The 24,315-nt window shown below is 40.1% G+C and overlaps 1 protein-coding gene across 1 annotated transcript in view; it reads right to left on the bottom strand.

The window, feature by feature from the left end:
* The window catches only part of LOC122792799 (extracellular matrix organizing protein FRAS1-like), a 4,352,848-nt gene that overhangs the window by 1,584,309 nt on the left and 2,744,224 nt on the right, over nt 1-24,315 (bottom strand). The window contains exon 42 of the mRNA XM_044060368.1: nt 13,508-13,771. Within this exon, the coding sequence (XP_043916303.1) occupies nt 13,508-13,771 (264 nt within the window). The remainder of the gene's footprint in view (nt 1-13,507; nt 13,772-24,315) is intronic.

Here is a 24,315-nt window from a genome sequence, read left to right on the forward strand (position 1 = left end):
ACCTTCTCCAAGGATGATACCACAATATGAACAAAAGGTGAATGACTTTAACAACTGGTTTACTTTCTGATGTCATTCTAATGAAGTGCAATATTTGTCAGCATGGAAGGCCATGGTCAACAGTCCATGCTGCACTGCACCTCTTCCCTCTAGGCTTTCAAATATTAGCTAAAACACAACAGATTCAACAAAGCCTACATTAAGTGCACACTGTTCTGAGTGAACAGACAATACAGACGTAACGCACACCTTCTTCCTCCTAATTTTAGTTTTCCTACTAATATTCATGGAGCTTTAAATATTGAGAAGGATTCACAAAGGTTATCACAAAGTATAGACTACATGTACACTTAGTGTAATCTTTCTGAGTCTGAAAGCACAAAAACTGTGATAAAAATGTTACTGCATACATACTGTGTACAATTAGTGTACACTTAGTGTAGGCTTTATTGAATCTGGCCCATTGTCTTCACCTACAGTGCCTTTTTAGGCAATGCCAAACTAAAAGTACTTCTGACATAGCAAATCAAAGCCAAGAAAATCTGAAGATATTACTGCTCAATGCTAGGAATATAAACAAAAATCTCCACTCCCTAGAAGCTCTCTTCATCCTTGAGAATGCTGACACTTGTGCAATCACTGAGATATGGTTTAAAGCCGTGGACAGTGCAAGATTATAATACCTTTTACACATTTAAACCAGCTACTACACAGACCAGGACTAAAGGTGGAAATGTCTCTATTTACATCAAAAATAAATATACCTCAAGGTCAAACAGGACAATGCACTTGAGCTTCTTCTCCATGTGCTAATCACCATAAGCAAAATCCAATAACACTTCCTTGCAAGCCTCAAACAAATGCCCTACACTGACCGTGTCAAAAAACTCCAGCTTTACTCCGTAGCATATCGCCTACTCCGAGGTGATCTCTGCCTAACATATAAAGCTATGTCAAACCCAGAGCTGTTGGACATGCTACACCTAAAGAAATCTCAATCCCTCCGAGCTACATACTCTAGGCACCTAAACCTTGTCACCACAATAAACAGGACATGCTGGAGGGATAGATTCCTATCCCAGCCACTTCCCATACTCTGGAACAGGCTACCCATCTATGTCAAGCAAAGTTCTTCATTAGCACTCTTCAAGAAAAATCTTGATGAGTCGATAGGAAATAGGAAATACACTGTGGGGATCACTTCTGTATCTCTGCTCGACAGTGGCATAGAAAAATAACTTTCTTGGGTGGCGTAAGCCAGGGAACCTTGTTGGCTAGGCTTACGTAGGCCCTTGGGCCAATAGCCTAGTACCTACCTATGAACCTATGACCCAGGAAACTCGTACCATGTATTTAAACTTATTGGAAACACTCACCATCCAACACAATATCATATTCATGAATGACTTTAATTATCCCACTATTAACTGGGAATCCTATACAACATCAAATGTACAAGCACAGAGATCCCTGGATTTTCTAAACAAACTCCCTGGACCAGATTGTCAATATACCAACCGGGATCTGGTCCTCACTAATATGTGAGAGTGCTGCACATATTACTGTCATGTCTTCCCTGGTAAAGTCAGACCACAAAATGGCGTCCTTTGAAGTAAAAATAAAACCTGCACTCTCAGCTAACCCTGGAATATTCAGGAACTACTCTAAAGCTAAATTCCTACTATTAAGTGATAACCTGGCAAAATTTCAAGACCCATAAATCATAAGAACACTGCTGCCTATGCAAAACTGTTCACAGAAATCCTACACAAGCATGTTAATAGCTGCATACAGGTAGCTGTACTCACCAGGAAGAAGTACAGAACTAACAAAAAAAAAAAAAAACAAAAGGAAGAAAATCATGGCAAAAATTAGGAGGTGCAGCACCCAGAAGGATCAAACTAAATAAAAAAGTCAGAGGTCAAATAAATTTTATCAAAGCCAAATTTGAGGACAGTTTGGCCTCCCAGGCCAAGGACAACCACAATGCATTCTTTAGCTATGTTCACAACCTCAAAGGAAATGCACAATTGTGTGAGGAGCTCACTGTAAATGGAGACATCTATAATGAGCTAAAATATATAGCAAACCTATTGGCCGACAAATTCAGCTCCAACTTTACCCACCCTGTCTCTCCCTCAACCGTCCCTCAGGAAATACCATCAAATATAACTCTCCCTGCTACAGCTAGGGAGCAGGTCCTTAATGCTCTCTCTAAGGCCAAGAACACTGCATCAACTGTCTCAGCCAATATCCCAGGATGTATTCTAAATGGCATGAAATATGACCTACCAGGCCCTCTGGAACTGCCATTTAACCATTGCCTCTAATCAGGCTTCATGCCTCATGAATGCATAACAGCAACACTCATCCCTCTAGACAAAAGTGGGCTATCTACAGACAGTGGAAACAGACCAACAAGTCTCACTTGTCTTATATGTAATGCCACGGAAAGAATATAGTAAAAGTACAGTTTTGTACCTACCATAAATGTAGATGTCCGATAGATATGCAACTGCAGTCCTTACATATGGGTTGTCCTGCCTCAGGCAGCCCTTCGGTCGGCCGGATTCCAAAGTCTGGGTCCGGCGTCGGCTGATGTCGCCTCCACCCCGACGTCAGAGCGGCTGGGGTAATGCAACTGCAGTCCTTACATATGGGTTGATTACCATAGCTAAGCTGGGGGTGGTAGGCTCTAAGATAAGGATGGTGTGGCTAAAATGCCCTGCAGGACTGCCGAAGCAAAGCCTGCTCAGGATCTGGAATATAAAGGCAGGTTGTAGTGTTTGGAAAATGTATGCATGGAGCTCCATGTAGCAGCTTCTAGAATGTCCTTTGTAGCCACCCCTCTTAGAAAGGCTGTGGAGGTGGCTATAGCTCTGGTGGAGTGTGGCCTGATATTGGCTGGCACACCTTTTCCGTGGAAAGAATAACAGAATCTGATGCAGTGTCCAATCCATTTAGAAATTGTTTGTTTGGAAATTGCCTTTCCTTGCACTCCAGCAGCGTAAGCTACAAATAGTTGGTCAGACTTTCTGTTGGCCTTTGTTCTGTCCAAGTAGTAGCGCAGTTGTCTGTGTATGTCCAAAGTGTGCAGCAGCTTTTCTCCTTTATTTTGAGGATTGGGGAAGAAGGTAGGCAGGTGAATTGCTTGATTTAGAGACACCCTGGATATCACTTTTGGCATGAATGAAGGATTGGTTCTTAAAGAAACTCTGTCCTGATGAAAAATGAGAAATGGAGGTACTGCCATGAGGGCCTGTATCTCCGAAACTCTTCTTGCTGAGGTAATAGCCAACAGGAAAACTGTTTTCCAGGAGAGGAATTGCAATTCTGAAGATGCTGCTGGTTCAAAAGGAGGAAGAGTTAATTTTTCCAACACGAAGTTGAGGTCCCATGCAGGCACTGGTGGTTTTCTGGGAGGTTTGATATTCTTTATTCCTCTTAGAAATTGTCTTAGCAAAGGATGTGAAAACACAGGCGGATCACTGTTGTATTTTGCTGAAATTGCTGAAGTGTGTATTTTTATGGAAGAATATGAAAGTCCATTATGTAGCATTTCTGCCAAGTATTCTAGTATCTGTGGGATGCTCATTACTGATGCATCCTGACCCTTGTTGGCATTCCAGATGTTGAATCTCTTCCACTTGGCTGAGTAAGTTTTTCTGGTGGAAGGTCTGCGTGCTTCCAGTAAGATCTGTTGAACTTCCTTGGAGAGAGAGATATGGGGAGAAGTCATGGAACCTTCCAAGCTGCCAGCTGCAGAGTTTGCAGGTTGGGATGAACCGTCCTGTAATTGTGCTGAGTCAAAAGCAGAGGCCATTGAGGCAGGGGCCACGGCTTGGTGCAAGTTATGCTCCTTAGTAATGGATACCAGTGCTGTCTTGGCCAGTCTGGAGCTATCAAAATGCCTTTCGGTTGTTCTACTTTGATCTTCAGTAACACCTTGGTCATTAATGGTAGAGGTGGGAATGCATAGATTGTTAGAGAGTTCCAGCTAAAAGGAGAGAGCATCCATTCTCCAGGCTTGAGGATGGTGTGTCCTCGAGCAGAACTTCTTCAGATGATGATTGAGGTGTGAGGCAAAGAGATCTATGTCCGGCCTCCCGCATGCCTGAGTTATTTGTGAAAAAATGTCTGGATGCAACATCCATTCGTGCGGGTCCAAGATGTTTCTGCTTAGACTGTCCTCCAGAACATTGTCCTTGCCTGGAACAAACTGGGATTGCAACTGTATGTTCAGTTTCAGGGACTTTTCCCAAAGAGTCATTGTTAGTCTGCAGAGGGGGTAAGAATGAGTACCTCCCTGTTTGTTTATGTACCACATAACAGTGGTGTTGTCTGTCCTTATTAGCAGATGACCTTGCTGTAGAAATTTTCCGAAGGCCTCGATTGCATGAATTACTGCTAACATCTCTTTTTGATTGATGTGTAGATGCACTTCCCTGGGGGACCATTGTCCTTGAATGCATCTGCCCTCCATGCGCCCCCCATCCATGATCTGAGGTGTCTGTTGTAATGGTTTGGCTTGTTTGAGGTTTGTTGAAGGACATGCCTTTGTTTAGCTGGCTTGCTTGAGCCCACCACAAAAATTCCCTTTGTAGACATGGGATGAGTGGGATAATTGCTTCTAAGTTGTGGCTGTGTTGAGACCACAAACTTTTTAGGTACCATTGTAGTTTTCTCATGTGTAGTCTTGCCAGTGGAATCAGTAGAATGCAAGATGCCATGAAACCCAGGGCCTGCAGGATTTTCCTTGCAGTCATCTGGGTGAGCTTTGCTAGGCTTTTGAAGTATTCTGGTAATTGTCCTTGCTTCTCTTCTGTGAGGAAGGCCATTTGTGATTTTGTGTCCAGTTTGGCTCCTAGAAAAATTATTTGTTGGGATGGCAGTAGTCTTGATTTTTGAATGTTGACTGTGTATCCCAAAGCCTGTAGTAAGTGAATGACATAATTCAAGTTTTTTGTCAAGGCTTGTTTGCTGTCCGCTTGTATAAGGCAGTCGTCCAGGTAAGGGTATATTTGTATGCCCTGGAGTCTGCAGTGTGCCACTACTGATGCCAGGCATTTCGTGAATACTCTGGGCGCAGTAGATAAGCCAAAAGGCAATGCTGAGAATTGATAATGCTCTGACCCTGCAAGAAATCTGAGGTATCTTCTGCAACTGTGTCTGATTGGGACATGCAGGTATGCCTCCTTGAGGTCCACAGTAACCAGCCAAGACCCCTTGCCCAGCATGGGAAGAAGTTGCTATAGCGTCAGCATTTTGAATTTTGTCACAATGAGAAAAGTGTTTAGAGCGGACAAGTCCAGTATAGGTCTCCATTGCTTTTCTTTTCTTGGAACAAGGAACAGTCTTGAGTAGAATCCCTGGCCTTGTTCCTGAGAAGGAACCTTTTCTATTGCTTTGATTTGTAGCAGCTTTGAAACTTGTATGAGTGCCTCTGCCCTTTGATTTTGTGGCAGGTTTGGCATGCCTTGTCTCGTTGGTAAAGTATGGAAGTGGAACCTGTAGCCTTGGTCTATTATGTCCAGAATCCATTTGTCCTTTGTTAAAGCGTGCCAATTTTTTGAAAATAAGGATAATTTTCCGCCTAAAGGTGCTTCTCTTTGAGCCTTGGTCAGCGGTGTCAAGGTCAAGTCATTGTGATTGTCCCTGTGGAGCAGTAGAAGTCCCTGCGCCACTTCTCTGATTAGTTGGTTGCCATTGGCGTCCCCTGTAGGAGCCTCGGTATTGCCCTCTCCCTCGGGCACGCCTGTTTTTTCCCCTTTGGAACTTGTCAGTGTCTGGAAAGGACCAATTTTTTGAAGGCCAATTCCTGATGAACCTTGGTGGCTGAACCTGGAGAAAATCTTTGACTGTTTGCACTGATTTAGCCTTTTCCTCAATTGATTTCAACACATACTGAGCATTAGCACCAAATAGCTTGTGTTTTTCCAGAGGTGCATCTAGAAGCTTTACTTTAACATGATCTGGCAATGCCTGTTCTTTCAACCAAGCATGTCTACGTATGACGGCCCCTGTCATAGCTGCCCTACATGAAACTTCCAATGCATCATAACCACACTGAAGAAAATGATTGCTAACCTGCTGTGTATTATGAACCAAATCCTGCAAGGCCTTTCTATCTAAAGGCTCAGGAGAGGCTAACTTTTTCTGCAAATCATCCATCAAGAAATCCTGATACTGAAACATATGAAATAGGCAATTAAGGGCCCTCATGGCAAGGGTGGTTGAGGTATAAACTTTTTTGCCCCACCTCTCCAGGGATCTAGATTCCCTGTCTGCGGGCAAAGGATTTTTGGCCGTGGAAGTGCCCACTCCTTTGGGCCCCTGGGAAATAGTTTCTAGATCAACAGAATGGGCCTTAAAGAGATGTTTATGAGTTTCAGGAACCCTGTAGTATCTGTCTGGCTTGACAGGAGCAGGAGGGAGAGAATCAGGAGAAGCACTCGAATCTGAGTACACATCATCCAATACATCTAACACTGGTGGGATAGCTAAAGGCCTGTGCTGGGGTAGCTTAAGGAAAGTATGAAGCAGTTTCCTGGAGTCGGAGAATTCCTGGCCCTGCCACTGGAAATGCTCTCTCACGGAGTGGAGAATTTCCCCGAAAGAAATATCCACAGGAGGAGAGGCAGAAGGAATAGATTCCTCAGCATCAAAATCCTCGTAGGCCTGGAAAGACTCTTCCTGGGAATCTGCATGGTCAGAGTCACCAGAGGCTTCATCTGAGGAAAGGGTATCTGTCTGCTCAACCCTAGGCCTTTTGTCTGAAGGCGGCTGGGAACCTCTGTCAGGATGAGCCTGGGAGCCTCTGATTAAGGAAATAAGATCTGCAGCTAAAGTCATGATCTGTTTATCAGAAGTGGGACCCTGAGAAAAAGATTTAGGGGGGTGAGACTTAGCCTGGCTGGTAGCCTTAGCACGTGTGTAGGCCTTGATGGACATAGACACCAGAAGCCTAGCTGCCCCACGTGCTGGAGTAACTTTGTCCACCGGTATGGTCTCAGGAAAATCTTGGGCTTCGGTTTCTGGAGGAAAATCTACAACCGAACCGGGGTAGTCTCCCGGGCCGAAGAGAACGGTAAAGCGGTGTCGTTGGACTGGAGCGGTGGAATTACTGCCTCAGAAGAGACCGATGCACTCGCGGTAGGTTTTGGCGTGGTGTCGGTGGAAGTCACGGGCCGAGAGTGTCGGTCCCGGTCCTTCCGTTTTTTGGAAATATGTGTTGTCGGTTGTTCCGACGGCATGATATAAGAGTACTTTTCGCCAAACAAGTCTTCAGCAAATTCTGCCCGGCGCCTGAGTGTGCGCTTATTGAAGCAAGCACAGGCAGCACAGGCCGAGACGTCGTGGTCTGGGCCAAGGCAGGGAAGGCAGTAAGAATGGAAGTCCTTATGAGGTATTTGTTTACCACAAGACAAACAGTTATTAACTTTTGCAGTTTTATCTGACATCGGCTGAGGCAAGAAAAGGTTCCCCAACGGGGTACTTAGCTTTTTGATGACTTTGGTTACTGAAAACACAGGAGCTGGCCGACCGGCACTTGCGAACTGCTTCTGCTTCGGGCACCGCGCGGCAAGAAAGACTGAGGAAGATGGCATCGGCTGATGCTTTTATATCCCAGCCACTCTGACGTCGGGGTGGAGGCAACATCAGCCGACGCCGGACCCAGAATTTGGAATCCGGCCGACCGAAGGGCTGCCTGAGGCAGGACAACCCATAAGTAAGGACTGCAGTTGCATTCTTGAAGGACATCCTCTAGATACTGGACTCAACCCAGTGTGGTTTCATCAAGGGCGAGTCATGCCTACTCAACCTGGTGGACTTCTTTGAGCAGGTCACCAAAGTAAAGATGAGGGCAAAATGGTTCACACTGTCTACATTGACCTAGTCAAGGGATTTGATACAACACCCCACTTGGGCATTTTTGACAACCTCAAGAAATTAGGTATAAACACGATAGCCAACTGGCTCACAGATGGGACCCAGGAAGTTAGAACTGGGGATTCCACCTCTAGAAAGAGGCCAGTCACAAGTGGAGTACCTCAGGGATCAGTACTTTGACCACTCCTGTTTGGCATTTAGTTCTCTGAAGTCAAGGTCAATATCAATCGTCGCTGGCTGACTAAATTTGCAATTGATTGCAAATTAGAAGCTGTCATTGAATTCCACACTGACACAAATGTTCTCCAGGAAGGGCTGACACAGACAAACAACTGGAGTCAGAGCCATGGACTAAAACTAAATGACATGCATAACAGCATGCATTGGGAAGTCATTCACCACTACTATCACGCCGACAACACTCCCCTTAGAGCTGACCCAGCAGTCAGGGACTTAGGGACACAGACAGTAATCTATCCTTTGACCATCATATGTCTAAACTAGTGAGGGAATCATTCTACATTGTGCAACTTATAAACAAAGGTATGGCATCTAGATCCAGGGAAGTCATTGTTCCAGTATACTTATCCTTCATCACACCTATCATTGAGTGCAATACCCTCTTTGGTATGTACCTAACCAGGCATATCCAACAAACGGAATATCCACAGACGTTCCGCACTAAAAAATACAGGGCATAAGTAAAATGTCCTATGCAGACTGCCTCAAGGCCCTATCCTTGTATTCTGTCTCCTAAAGGCTGTTGAGGGGAAATCTATGTGTGGCATACAGGGCATTGTCAGACCCCACTCTGACTCTGGGACCGCTTGCATATCTGCAAAACAAATAGCACCAGAATGACACATTCAAAAGACTTAAACCTTGCCTGTGATATAACAGGACCTGCTGGAGAGAAAGGTACATATCCCAGAGACTGCCCTGTCTCTGGAACAGGCTCCCCATCCATATGAAGCAGAGTTCCTCAATAACCCAATTTAACTGTAACTTGGACAACTGGATGGGGAACAGGAACTTCATCACTGGTTTGGCCTATCTCTATAATGGACACACGCAACCTGTAAATGGTTCAGCTCCCATGCCCCTGCTTGTAAATGTTTCATCTCCCACGCCTCTGCTTACACTTATCAAGGGTACCAAAACTTGTCAGAAATTTGGGATGCACGGCTAGCTTAAAAAGGCCCTTGTGGTTGTTAGCCTAGTAAACAACTATGAGCCTGTTTAACCAACCAGCTGCACTGGTTCTTGAAAGGGAGGACATTAAGGTAAAAGCTTCTTCAGTGGATTTCTGAGCTACTTCCAGCACCTTTACTCACACCACCTATTATATATGACAGCTTTTTTAAACGTATATTTCCAGCTTTAATATTATATGTGTCCACTAATGTTTGGCAGGTTGATCTTTTATACAGTTGATTCTTGTCATCTCCAGTTGAACCTATCCTATATCTTACAAAACTTCTTGTTTTAATGAACACCTTAAACACCCTCCAGAACAATAAGCTTTTAACTTTAAACAAACACAAAACTATGTACATCTTCAAATAATAAAGCTTAACCCTCCCGAGATGAAAAATTATTCCAAATCAACAGCTGTACTAACAAGCATTGCCTAACCTAAAATTAAGATTTCCCATGTTAAGGCACATTTTACAGCCTGTGCTCCTACTTAACACTAATTGTTGTCTGTTTTTGCCTTATCTTTATTTCTCTCCCAGATGTGAAAAACAGCTTCTATGTTTTCAGAAAACATTACATTTTATCCTTATGAAAAAGTGCACTGCTATCTTTAAATAAAACTAAATTACATACTTTTAATTAATGCACTGTATTACTTAAAGAAAAAAAAAGTTACTATGCATTCACTTCCAAGAATTTCAAACTGTTTACTAAGCTGCCTGTCCTTGTACCTTTTAAGTTGATTTCCTCACTAAACAATGCCCAGAATCCTCCAGATTTATTGCTTGCACCTATAGTCAGCTTGTCTCCATGGAAACATAAGAACAAATGTATATCTGCCCTCAGCTCCAAACTTCTCAAATCACACTGAACATTTACTAAAGGAACGCTTGTCATTACATTAACACTGTTTGCTTATTTTTAAAGCCCACATGCTTACACAAAAAAACTGACATTAGATTAAGCCAGGGCATTAATCCAGACATTAACCTATGCAAAAGTATGAGAAAACATTTTATCTCTACATATATTACAATCAGTGCACATTTATATTCCCTCCCCCACTTCAACAGCCCAGGATTGCAGCATATTAACGTAAACATGCTTTTGTCTAGCTTTTCTTCTCTTTTTACATTGTAATACCTACATTTCTTAAAACTATATATTTTTATAAGTCACTTGACCTAAAACACATCTGACTGGCACCCATTTCACCGACACCCAATTGACTTATACTTTTATAGGTCACTTGACCTAAAACTCATTTGACTGGCACCCATTTCACCGACACCCAATTGACTTAAATTTCATTTGACTGACAACTAATTTGACTGACTTCCATTTCACTGACAGCTTACAATACTGAATTTTAACATACTAAACCTTAAACCATAGACAAGCACACTTAGAACACCAATAACTAACCCTTTCCAGAACCTAAAAACTACTTACTAACCCTCTTAACTGAAACGGGACAGTGTACAACCAAACTAGGTGGGGGGCTGTGCCCCCCACCTGATTATATATACTAACTCCAGGATCACACTACAGTGGGGAAAAGGGCATATACCTTTAACTTGCCTTACAGTATTCTACATGCTGCCACTACTGCTGGGAAGGCACAAAACATTTGCCAAATTACTTTAGATACTTCCCATAAAAATGTAAACAGAAAAACCCACATTTAGAAACACTACAATGCTACTTTCTACATGACTATTGGAATTCTAACAGTCAGCACTATAAGTTACAGTAATTCGATTTATCACAAACAAGTCACAGGTAAAAGAAAACCCTCAAGAAGCCGATGTCTTATATGTCAGTAAAATAGGAGTCAGTCAAATGACTTTTAGGTCAAATAAAATTTAGGTCAATTGGGTGTCAGTCAAATTGGTGTCATTCAAATGAGTTTTAGGTCAAGTGAAGTAGACCCATATATATATATACATATATATATATATATATATATAAAATTAAATGTTTTATATAAGTATTAACAACAAAAATACAGGTTTTTTTAGTGTCCTTCCAAATATTAATGACATGGAAGTGGGATATATGCCTTTCAATCCCCCCACAAGTTTAACAAACTCAACAAAAGTCCAATCTTTCTCAGCCACTTTTCCTTATAAAACCATACTTCACAAATGTGACTGATGCTTTATCAGACTTATTCACTAATTTCAGTATTGCTGCTCTTTTTCCTGTTCATATCTGTCCCCCAAAGCATGACTCTGACTCAAGTCCAAGGTACTTCCGAGTCTTCTAGTCAACCCTGTGCTTTTTTCCTCTGTCTCTCTCAAGAGTTTCCTTTGAAACACTGGAAAATGCTTTACTGGCAAAATATCTCGATGAACTTTATTATCAGAAGAATGAGAAGCAGTGTCCCCTTCTGCTTGATGGCTCACTTTTTGTCAGAAAAACCTTTATTTCCTCCTTAATCTGTTCAGTATCAGAAATTATTTACTTTGATCCCACAGGAAAAGATATTATGAAGACAGGTGGATACAGCAGCTTGAATCTCATAACTGCTTCCCAACATTCCCTGATTGCTGGGATAAATTTGCTACTCTTCTGCCTGGTGTCCACTGAATAGTAATTTTACACAAACACTCCACTGTCTCCAATTTTAATACTTTGCTCTTCTGCCACATTTTTGTCATGATTAACTCTTTCCACTGGTATGACTGCATCTTTGCTTCTAAAGATCATGTCTGCTTTCTCACGGCCAGGTTTGGAGCATACACACAATGTGCCCTCCTAATGTGGAATACCAGACCAGTTACTTATTTGCGTTTCATAAAAGTAATAGTCTGCTCCTTCCAGTTTCTCTGGTACAGCAGGAAATCTCAGGTTTTATCTACATGGTCTATCTTCTAACTCTACCCTCTAATTTTTGCAGTTTTATCAGTTCATCTGAATAGCTGTTTAAAGCCTCTCATTTTTTCTAGCCTTTTATTATCCGAGTTGATATACTTCTTCAGTGTTTCATTTATTTTAATCAGTTCTGAACATATTTGATTTATTTTTCCTCTAAATTACTGGAAGTCATGCCTTGCACCAAAGATGGAGCTTGAACTGCTTTTTGCTGAACAGCTACAGGATACTTACCCAGTCAGTGTTTTCTCTTTTCATTTTCTTTTTCTAGTTTATTTTCTTTCAGGCTCTCTAATTTTCTTTTTTGCTAGCATCCAGTTAGTGTACTTACTAGCCAGTAACTGAACTTACTATATCTGGCAGAGTTACAGTCTCCTATTCCTCAGTTTCTTTTTTCACATTGGGAGAGATAAAATTACGCTGTTGAACAGTGTGAGGTCATCCTGGAAAATTCCCATGAATTAACACATTCTTATCAAAGTAGAACAGTATTCACAAATAGAAGACTGGTTACTGACTCACATACAAAAAGAAACTATAAATTGTAATCTTTAGGAGGAGTCTGTCTTCTACTAGAACAATGACTAGTAATTTTCCCATAAATGCCATGGACCTAGAAAACTAGCAAAACATGCAACATAATGTCAAACAAACCATCGCTGTTGTAGAGTGTGTCTGTGAGAGTGTGGGGGAGCAGGAAGGGAGATAAAAACGCTTACTGCAAATACTGTTATAGTTATTGACAAATGTAGCAGCTCCATAATAAGCAAGAGTTTTCCAAACTAGGTAATTATGGTTCCCTGGAAGTCACTTGCAAAGGATCAATGCACTCCAACCCTTTGGATGTTTCTGGAATGTGAAGGGAATGCTAGCCTCTAGTGTAGGAATGATGGCTCCTCACTTCTGTCCTGCTTGCCTCCTGCCTAAGGAAGCAATTACCAGCAGGGTTCTTGCTGATTGTCATCAGAAAAAGAATGTGGAGAAAAAAAACTCATTGCAAATACTGTTACAATTATTTAGACAAATCTACCAGTTCTACAATAAACAACAGCTTTCCAAACTGGGTACCTATGGTTATCTGGAAGCCATCTATAAAAATGAAAAGGACCAATGAGCAGACAAACTCATGACCAGTCACATACACACAGACACACACACACACACACACACACACACACACACACACACACACACACACACACACACACACACACACACACACACACACAAAATGTATATTGCAGAGAATGCTGACACTTTTAGATGACTGTTATACAGACAATCCTAGAATAATGGAGGAATGCAGCTCTACACTGGAGACATCAATAAAGCTCTAAAAGTCAAAACAGAACAGCAAGGTGGGACTACATTCTCTCATACAGACATTCATTACAAAAAGATAATTCATTCAAAACTCTTGCTGCACACAGTATGAATTATAATGCATTTATAACCTCTCTATACCCTCGAAACACACAAGTCCTGACAGAGTAAGAAAACTACATTCTATTACAATTTTGTAGCATCTGCCATTTTCACTTACCTGCTGTAAGCTGTAAGCCCCTGTTAACAGCCAAACGTGGAGACTCATTCTTTTGCAGCTCTATATCAAACTCTATTTTCCCACTTTCAGTGTATGTACCATCAGTGACAGAAAAATGCATCTCATCTGACTGCATATGTGCTACACTAGGGGTGAAAACTATAAGTTCATCCAGCACATCCTGAAATGTGAACGTAGAACCAACAGAAAGAATTCTACCATTTTCTAGAGGTTCTGAGTAAAAGCGTCTTTTCCGTAGCTGACCTAAAAGAAAGGAAAAAAATAAAAGTTTAAAAAAAGTTTAGCTCCTCCTATCTTTTTGCCATTTTTCTCTTTTCAACAGGGCAGTCTAGTCTACAAAATGATATTTTTTAGACCCTGTCACTATATTTTGTACAAGGGAAACATTTTGTATGATGTACCTGAACACTTATATGGCATATACATAATGACAGCTGCCATTTCAAATACTGGCAGTTAAACATTGAAACAAGTCGAGAAAACTGGCATTAAAGTTTTTAGCATACTTCTAATTACTACACTCAAACACTCATGTCCAGTCAACAAAATCAGTTGAGAACAGTGTTATTGACTTATTGGCTATCCTTACTTAGCATTGCATGACAGGATGATTTGACCTTTCCCAGAATGAAAACAGAAACTGCAACAAAAGGGTCAGTGAAACTGTCAGGCAGGGTAAATTTTAGTGACTGGCTAGTAATTACATTGCTTGGATGCCAGCAACGATGACATTTGCAGAAAATGACAAAAAATAAATCAGAAAAGAAGAGAAGAATCATACAGCTGTTTAACAAAACGCAGTTCAAGTTTCAGCTCTGGTACAAGAGAATGATTCCAATAATTTGGGTGAGATATAAACCCAATGTTTGAAATAACACTGAAAGAATTTATCATCTCAAACAACAAAAGCTTTTCGTAGCTATTCAGATGAACTGATAAAACTACAAAAATCTGAGGTCAAACTTTAGAAAATCCTGGCTGAGCATTAGCCTTAAAACGTAGTGTGCTGAAAAATTGTGCTATTTTCTCCTGTATTACAGAAACTGGAACTATCAGGCTGCATTAATGTTGCAGAAGTGCAAATAAGCAACTAGACTGGAGTTCCACAGCAGGATGTGTTAATTGAGAGAGCACATTGTGTACGTGCTCCAAATCTGGCCACTGGAACGCAGCCAAGACCTATATTAATAAAGATGCAATCATACAAGCAGAAAGAGTTGATCTTGGCAAAACTGTGGCAAAAAGGAAATGTTTATGGAAAATGATTACTCACTGTATACCATGCAGAAGAGAAACATGCTTATCCCAGCAATCAAATAATGTCAAGAGCCATATGTAAGATTCAAGCTGTGGTACACCCAGCTGTCTTTAGAATATTTTTTTCTTGATGGATCAAATACATTTTTTTTGAAGAACATGCCAAAGAAGAAATAAAAATGTTAATCCAAAAAAGACTGTGCCAGAGCAGAAGGGAGCTCCATAGAGAGATTTGGCCAGTGAAACCCTTTCCAATGACCCAAATGAAAATGCTGAGACAGAAAAAAAGCACAGCAGTTTATTCCATGGATTAGCAGTACCTTGCACTTAGAGCAGAGACTGGTACTGGGAGAAAGAGATGGTCAGGAAGGCAACCAGTAACACTGAAATTAATGAAACATGGGAGACTTTTTTTTTGTTGTTGTTGTGTCTTTCGATCCCACTGGATATAGGAACAGACATTTGAAATATGGCTTTGCAAGAAAATAGTGTCTAAGAAAGACGGCAAACTTGTTGATCTTTGTAAACATGTGGGTGAACTGTAAAACATACCTCACTGTATATCATTAATGGGTACTTACGTATTATCGCAACCAGATTTTCGCGGTTGTGACTTTCGCTTATTTTGGTAGAAACGAGGCCATGAAACAGTGTAAAGTGGCATTCAGAGTGTGTATTGCTGGGGAATAATTTTGGATTACCTTCGGGAACAAAAACAGTGGAGAAAGCCCTATTCCTGTTTTTTGCATGCTTGCATTGTCATGCCTGCTGTCGGTGTGATGGACGGATTGCATTCACTGTGTGGAAGGAATCCTTCAGAGAAGGCAAACACAAACATAGTGATGGTTTTAGTGACATTTATTTTTTTAACAATTTGTAAATACAATAATGGTTAAAAGTAAGCAAGTGTGGGTTAAACAATTTCTCAGTGTCTGTCTTTTATTTCTCTGAATAATTTCTTCTGTAGGTTCAAAATGAGACAAATGATAGTATGATAGCTGCCATGAAAAGTGTAGCGTGCCTATGTAATGCATGCAAAAAAAAAAAACAGGAAGATGGTTTTCTCCACTGTTTCTGTTCCCGAAGGTAATCTGAAGTTATTCCCCAGCAAAATACACTCTGAACACCACTTTACAGTAAATGTAAAGTTTTGGGGCACTACTACACATTTACAAAGACAGTTTCAATTGCTTCATGTACTCCTTCCTGTTTGTGGTGGTATGCGCATTTCGCAACCGTGAAAATCTGGTTGCGATAATACGTAAGTACCCAAGAGTATATTCTACCTACTTACATCCTCTTTCTGCTTCCTATATATCTTTATTTCACTGTATCATATGATACATTTGTATAATTTATCAACTGTATATACTTTTTTATCCTGCTTGCAATTAAAAACAACTACTTTGTTTTTATATGTATTGCATTGCATATCACCTCATCATGAGCTAGGTATGCTTGTAATGACAACTGTACCTAATCTGTATGTCTGTAATCTGTTTAGACCCTTTTTAACTACCGTTATAATTCTTTGAATTTGAGATAATTATTACAGTTACATATTGTGTCTGTGTATGGCTGTAACTGTTTAGAGCTATTTTACTACTGTTATACTTATTTGAACTTGTGATTATTTTTTACTGTATAAAATTATCTGTGTTGGAGCTTTTCTCCACGGGCCTCTACTGAAAATGGATTTTATTCCAGTTAGACTAGCCCAGTCAACAAATGCAAAATAAATAAATAAATAATGTTGTTTGTAGAGGACTCTACAACAGGAAATGGCCAGTCAATACTACGTCAGGAAGTTGGATTACTTCCACTAAACTACAAACAAGTAACCATATACAACTACAGGTACCGCAGAAGACTTTTTAGAGTGAAGCAGAAAAGCAAGAGGGTGAGCACTTGCACCTCTTTCATTTCCATGATGTCCCCATCAGGCTTTTGCACCCTAGTCATCATGCATTCTTGTTGGGTCATCCCTGTGATTTTCTAACTGGGTTGTCAGTTTATGTATTTTTTTGTATTCATGACATTGTTTTGCTCTGTATTATTGTAAAGTTGTCTCTACTTGTATGTCTGTTTGGGGCTTTCCCCCTCGGGTCTCCACTGAAAAAGGGTAAATTCTTACCCAGCTGGACCAACCCGGTTAACAAATGCAAAATAAATAAATAAATAATGTTTGCCTATGTTCATATGTCATATGACCTGTAATGGAGAACTGCAGAGTTACACTGCAACAGCACCTAGTATAAACCAGGGAGGTCTGAACTTGGTACAGTGGGTGTGTATGCCATGGCACGTGTGGCTGTCAACTGGTCCCATGTGCCATTACAGCAAGAGTAAAGAGTGTGACCTTTGCTCTGCCCTTCATTGGCACGTGTGTGTGTGTGTGTGTGTGTGTGTGTGTGTGTGTGTGTTGGGGGTCTAACCTGCAACAGAGAACTGCAGAGATGCACAGAATGAACACTGCTGCAGCAAGTGAATAGAAGGACATCCAATACTGATGGGAATGAAGAAGTAACTAAGTAAAACAGTTTTTGCTACCGTTTATATAAAACATTTCATGATGTAAATTGATGCAACACTATATAGCAGTTTTGTATAGTGCACAGTCATAGGTATTTTAAATGTTACAATTTAACAATATTAAAGCATGCAAATACTTTTGCTTAGTTGTAACATTGACAGGCTTTATATTATAAAATAATATGTAGAAGGCGGACAGAAGCAAGTTAAAGTTAATATAATGTGATGTTGGACTTTCGGGAACAGGCAAGGGGTGTAAATGTACAGTGATTATATTTTATGTAGGATTAAGATAATTCCCTATATTTTACATGAGTGGATGTCTAGATTAATATCCTTGGCTTAAGCTATAGAAGATTTTTTAAGCAAATAGGACTAAAAAATAAGATAAAATACCAACTGTATTTGAAGTATTAAATCCCATAAAAAGATATAAAAATAACTGAGAAAAGTATATTTAGAAAAGGGAAGGAACAAATTACACAGAAATAAATGGAATTTGTGGGGCAATGTATGCAGAATAATGTTCAGGAGGATGAGTGAGGTTTACCAGAAATCACATACTAAGCTCATATCCCTCATTGGAGGCATACAAGAACACCTTAAAAATCTTGGATTTTACTCAACCATGATTAATACGTCACCCAAGAACACTTCATACATATCTGTTATTTATAAAATTCTCAGAAATGATTTTAGCAAAACAGATGTTTCTTTTTGGAATTATTCAAGTGAAGTTAACAAACAAGTATTCTCAGTAAAAGATAAAAAATGTGTTTACAGATTAAATGAAATGCTGGAGATGTGGACATCCTGATGCTGACTGTTAACTGCAAAATAATCTCCCCATTTTGGTTAGACTTTAAATATCTTTGTAAACCTCTATGGAATGACAACTGTATAATTTCTGACTACCTTATCCTTTTCAATGTTCCTGAAATCATTCCTGAAAACCAATTTTTTTACTATGGTTAATCCTCGCTATAGCAAGGAAAATTGTTACTAAAAATTAGAAATCCCTATATTTTCCTGTTGTTAAAGTTGAGTTTATTCATCTTGTGAAATTCATTTGTAGGAACAAGATTGGTACTATAAAAGCAAGGAGTAACAACATAACTCATCGTTCAATTGCTTTGACAAAATTGTCTAACCTCTTAGAAAAATATTAAGTGTTTTCCTGTGTATATTATTTTTCTTAACTGTTATGGACATTGTATATAGTTTGTTTTTTTTTCTTGTTATTATGTTAAGTTATTGTGTTATAAAATGAATAAGACCATTTTGAAAAAAAAGAGAGAAGGCAGGGATTGAGCAGCTTATATAATGTTGCACTGAATGACCCCTGTTATAAAAAACAAATGTAATGTATGTAAATGTAAAAAATGTAACTATGGTTTGTTTTCTTTATTATTAAATAATGTGTACCTATGTTTAAGTGATATTTTCATAAAGACGCTTTAAAAAAGAAAGATAAGATCAAATGATGAAAGACATAGTAAATGGTAAAATTCTTGCATCTGAATATTTATTTTTTCCCCAAGAGCAAATTCTCTCAGTGGGAGACGAGAAGACTGCAGATGTAGGGAGTTCACCAAGGGACCTCTGTATATTATGTTTTGAATAAAATTTACAATGATTTTTTCTTGCATCTGCAAAGGTAACTATTTTCCTCATTGCTCAGTGCTTCTATTTGGAGACTGCATGTATAAGGAAATAATCTTAATAGTTCTGAGCACTCTGTGCTGTGAGAAATGTAAAATTTAAAGGTATAGTGCCAATGAGTTCAGTAAAAAATAAAGTCTGAAACTGTGGGAAGTGAGTAAGAATAAAAGGCCTCCCAGCAGCCTTAATACTTTAATGATTTAACAGAGCAGTGTACGACTTGATTTATTTATTCAAAGGAAGTCAGTGAACATTTTCATAGGATTACAAGTTATTGTCCACTGACAGAATGCAACCTGTTTTCACATATGAAAGGAGACAGCAATATGTGTAAGTGGGAGCAAAGGCTGTAATGTGTACTAGCATAAGTGACCTTAACTTAAGATTAGGTAATGCGTGTGGGTACAATTGTGGATTTGAGGCAATTGTTCCTATCTGGAGGGGTAAACTTCATTTGTAGAAAATCTACATAATATTTTTGTGTTTGTTTTAAATTAAAAGGGGATAGGGGTTGTGAAAATGTATTGTAAATGCATATTCAAAAGAACTGTCATGTATGATATATGGGAGTAATACTTTTCTGTCATAATAGCTAGTTTGTCCATATTTTCATGTACTGTAAACAGCCTAACAAAAACAGAGAGTATTAAATTATATTAAGAAATGTAAGGTCTAAAAAGCAATGTTGCAGGAGACACACTTGGATAGAAAACAAACAGCAATGTCAGTTGCGCAACAGGAAGCATACTCACCTTTTTTGCAGAAGGCTGGGAGTTTTGTTCCCACATCAGGTAGACTTATTACTGATACTGCAGTGCAGTATTAATGGGGTGCTACACTTCTAAGTGCGTCATCTTTTGGATGAGCTGTTAAACAGATGTCCATCTGCTCTGAGTTGGTGGTAGCTCAGGTTGATGTAAAATATCCCTTGGCACCTATTCAAAAGAGGAGAGGAAGTTCTACGATGCCCTGATCAAATTTCCCCTGGCTGTATAAATACTATTTCAGTCTCCCCTGAAAACAGGCTTCTAGCCTAGTGAGAATAACCCAATCAGCAAAACTTATATGCATGCATACATATATACATACACATAAGTAAACATATGAATTTGACAAAAGGTTTCAGGATGGATAATTCAGAAGAATATTAGGGACAAAGAGAAAGGAAGTAATAATACTGATTGATAGAGGGGCACCAAGAGTGACAGAAGAGGGGGAAAACATAATGACAGATTTTACTCTCTTCCACATCTTTTCATTTCCCTAGCTATTTTCAGCCATTTTCAGACCCCGCCTGCCCACCTAAAGACTACTCTCCAAGTTGTCTACTTTCCACCCCCTACAGTGCCACTCAAAGTGAAAATCGCTGCTGTCCTATGAATTGAAAAGGCAGACAACAAAGTATGTATCTACTGAACCCTGCCTTCCACAAATAAGCTGTAAAGGATGTTTTGCTAACTTTTAAGTAATATAGGAACAAAATAAAAAAACAAAACAGGCTCTCTCCTGCTCGTCCAGTACGACTGCTGCTAAGGCCTCCCACCTTAGTTTTTCTAATCCTCAGGTACTTCTGTTTAGACTTCCCTCCATTTGGGTTTTTTAGGTTTATTTTTGAACCAAAGTATCTCCATAGAATCTTTCAACTGGAGATCGTAGTGTACAAATGATTTTGTCAGCCACTAAACTTACTTGATTGTTTTTCTCAGTGCTTGCACACAGGTTTCTCCCCGCTCCATTCGCACTTCGCTTCATTCGGGCTTACTCCACTCCCCTACCCTACCCCCATTCCCACCCACCCCCACATCAATTACATTTATACTTCCATAGACCCCACCCCTTATTACCTAACTCTGACCTAATTTCCTTTCTCCTAAACCCAAAACCCAACATCCTCCTAACTACCAACCCATCCACACCCCCTACATTTACATATACCTCAGCACACACTCCAACATCCATACCTACTACGCACCCATCCCAGTCTCTTGCCCGTGCTAATACTATGTCTCTTCCCCACTCCTCACCATACGACATAACACTTTCTCTAATATTAATAATACTGACAAACCTAGCATCCCTAAAATCGCCTTATCTATCGCCCAAGACTAGACCAGTTACCAACATACACTCTCCAACACTAACCTCCTATTCTGACATATCTCCTAGCCTCATTCAACCTAACCCTATCTTTCTCTTAAAGCCTAAACACTTTTCTTATAACCACTCAATCCCATTCACATTACCATACAAACATCAGTCTAATGTGGCACGTAAACAGCCTTGGCTAACGCCCCCCTATCACTAAACTTTTTCTCTCCCTATGTGGAGATATTCACCCAAACCCAGGACTCAGTACTACTACCCCCAACAGCAATAATTCCCATAGATCACTACAATTCACCACCATCAACCTTCAAAGCATTAAGATTAAAATTCCTGAATTCCATGCCTGGATATCCCAGACTAAACCAGACATACTTGTCACTACCGAAACCTGGCTAAAACCATACGTCAAAGACCCCGAATCCCTTCCACCCAGTTACTCCTGCCTCAGAGCAGACAGACCCCGCAAAAAAGGAGGCATTGCCCTATTCTTTCCATATAACCTCTCCATTGCCCACTACTCATCTCCAATACCCCAATTCTCAAATGCTGAAATACTAATCACTTTCCTAAACTTAAATAACAACAAAAGCATATGTATTACAACATTACACCTACCCCCAAGGAAATAATACCCCACTTCTAGAAAAAATCTTAGCTTGGATCTCCTCAAAAATTAACAATGAAACAATCATACTTGGTGATGTGAATATAAACTGGCCCATTCAAGTAGGTAGCTCCTTACCCTCCAACATCAACCTCTACAACTTTACCCAAGTAATCACAAAAATAACCAGACCAGCTAAAAACAATAGCAGTGGCTCAATCATTGATTGGATCCTAGTTTCTTACCCCAAGTTCTCCAAAACAGGTACCCTTCTCTGCAATATCAGTGACCACCACCCAGCCTATGCCATACATGAGACTTCCCAACTGCCCAACCAATATCCTTATATACTACGGCAAACCCTTACTAATTTCAACCAAGACACTTTTAATGACCATCTAAAATCTATTAACCAGAACATACTAAAGACCCTTCCTCTAGATGAAGCAGTTGAATTTTTTAATTCAACCTTCCTAAAAGTCCTAAACTACCATGCTCTTCTGCGCCGCAAAAAGAGTAAAAACAAAAAACTGCATTTGGCTCTATAAAAGCACCAAACAGGCCATGGTCATAAGAAACAAAGCCTGTAAAAATGTCATACAACTACCAATCTATCTGACGTCCAACAATATAGACACCTTCGCAACAAAATTAAATGTCTAGTCATCAATGACAAAAAAACCCCATAATATTAAATTGCAGTATAATTTCAAACAAAACCCAAAACAATTCTAGGCCTCAATAGCCACACTATTAAACCCTGGTTCAAAAAGTAATCCCTGTCCACACCCTGACCCCCCCCCCAGAAATTCCCACAATCTTTAACCCATACTTTGTGGAAACTATAGCCAAACTAACTGCCACATTCCCACCCCCACCTTCTCAAACTAACCACTCCACCAACTTACGACCACCCAGTAGACCCTCCCACTACCATATTTTCTCTCTCTCCAATCCCAACATCTACTATAAACAAACTCCTGCTTAAATTAAAACCAGGAAGCAATGCCCCTGACAACCTACCCCCAGAATACCTGAAACAGTCAGCCCCAGCCACCTCCTACCCCATTAGTATACTCCTAAACAGGTCAATTCAGGAATCCTATATACCCACCATCTGGAAGAAAGCTTACATTCTTCCCCTACATAAAGGTGATAATAATACTGATACATCTAACTTCCGTCCAATAGCTATATTGTCCCCCATTTCTAAAATCCTATAAAAATGCATACACTCCCAGCTCCACCAATACCTCTTCAACAATTTTTTATCTTACTGTCAACATGGTTTCTGCCCGCTCATAGTACTATCACTGCTCTCCTATCCTTCACAAATACTGTTAACCAAGCACGCAATGAAGGAAAACTCATCTCCTCTCTCTTCCTTGATCTGTCCAAGGCATTCAACACCATTCCCACTCCCTACCTCTCTCCAAGCTTTCAGCTCTGAGCATGTCCCCACCAACTCTGCTCTGGTTTTCCAACTACCTAGCCAATAGAAAACAATCTACTAGATGGTTTGAATCAACCTCACCATTCCTTGACACCCCCACAGGAGTTCCTCAAGGATCCATATTAGGCCCTCTACTTTTCAGTATTTTCATTAATGACTTTCATTCTTGTGTCCCCAACAACTCGGGTTATTCAATATGCGGCCAACTCAACTATAATTTCTACCTCCAAAACCATACCTGAATTACTCTCATACACACAGCAAGCATTCTCCTCTACTGAAAGCTGGATGACTAACAATCATCTTGCACTTAATCCAAACAAAACCAAACTTCTTCTCTTTTCCCCTCAGAAAACCATCATTATAAATAAACCAGACTTCAAAATCTACTCATTAAATAAAACCACCATAGAAATTGTCACATACACAAAACTGCTAGGTGTCACCATAGATGAAAGCCTAACCTTTGACCAGCACATCCACAATAACATAAAAAACCCACCAGAAGCTAGGAACCCTCTATAGGCATAAACACTTCCTCAACCCTACTACCAAACAAACGTTGGCCACCACCTTTCTACTACCCTTCATACTATATGGTGCCCCCCTCCTCACTAACACTCACACATCCCTAAAAAAATAAAATGGAAACCTGTTATAATAAAATTGCGAGATTTGCAACTAATGCCACCTACTCCTCCCATCACTGTTCCTCACTTCACACACTCAAATGGCTTGAGCTACCTCAATACCTCATTCACCAGCAACTCTCATTAGACCACAGAATTATCTATAAACCCTTTGACTGTCTGGCCCTTACTTCCACTCTAACTCAATACCACCCAAACACACCACTTAGATCACAAAATGAGACCCTGCTACTCATCCAAAAACCTGCACTCCATGCTGGACATGCACTCTACTCTTTCTGCATTGCCAAACTCTGGAACTCACTCCCTACATCACTCAGAGCAACCAATAATGTCAGGTCCTTCAAAGATGCCCTCCATTCACATCTATCCAATGACAATGCTCCTGCTCCACACCCCACATTACCTGACACCTTCCAAATGTTCCATTAGCAAATTTGTACCCATACTCTACATAACTGTTTATATACGGTTATGACTGTTAAAAATGTTTATCTGTAATTCAAAATGCAACTGTTGATAT

This window comes from Protopterus annectens, chromosome 2.part0 (genome assembly GCF_019279795.1).
Source record: "Protopterus annectens isolate FY-2018-M chromosome 2.part0, PAN1.0, whole genome shotgun sequence".
NCBI classification, from domain to species: domain Eukaryota; kingdom Metazoa; phylum Chordata; order Ceratodontiformes; family Protopteridae; genus Protopterus; species Protopterus annectens.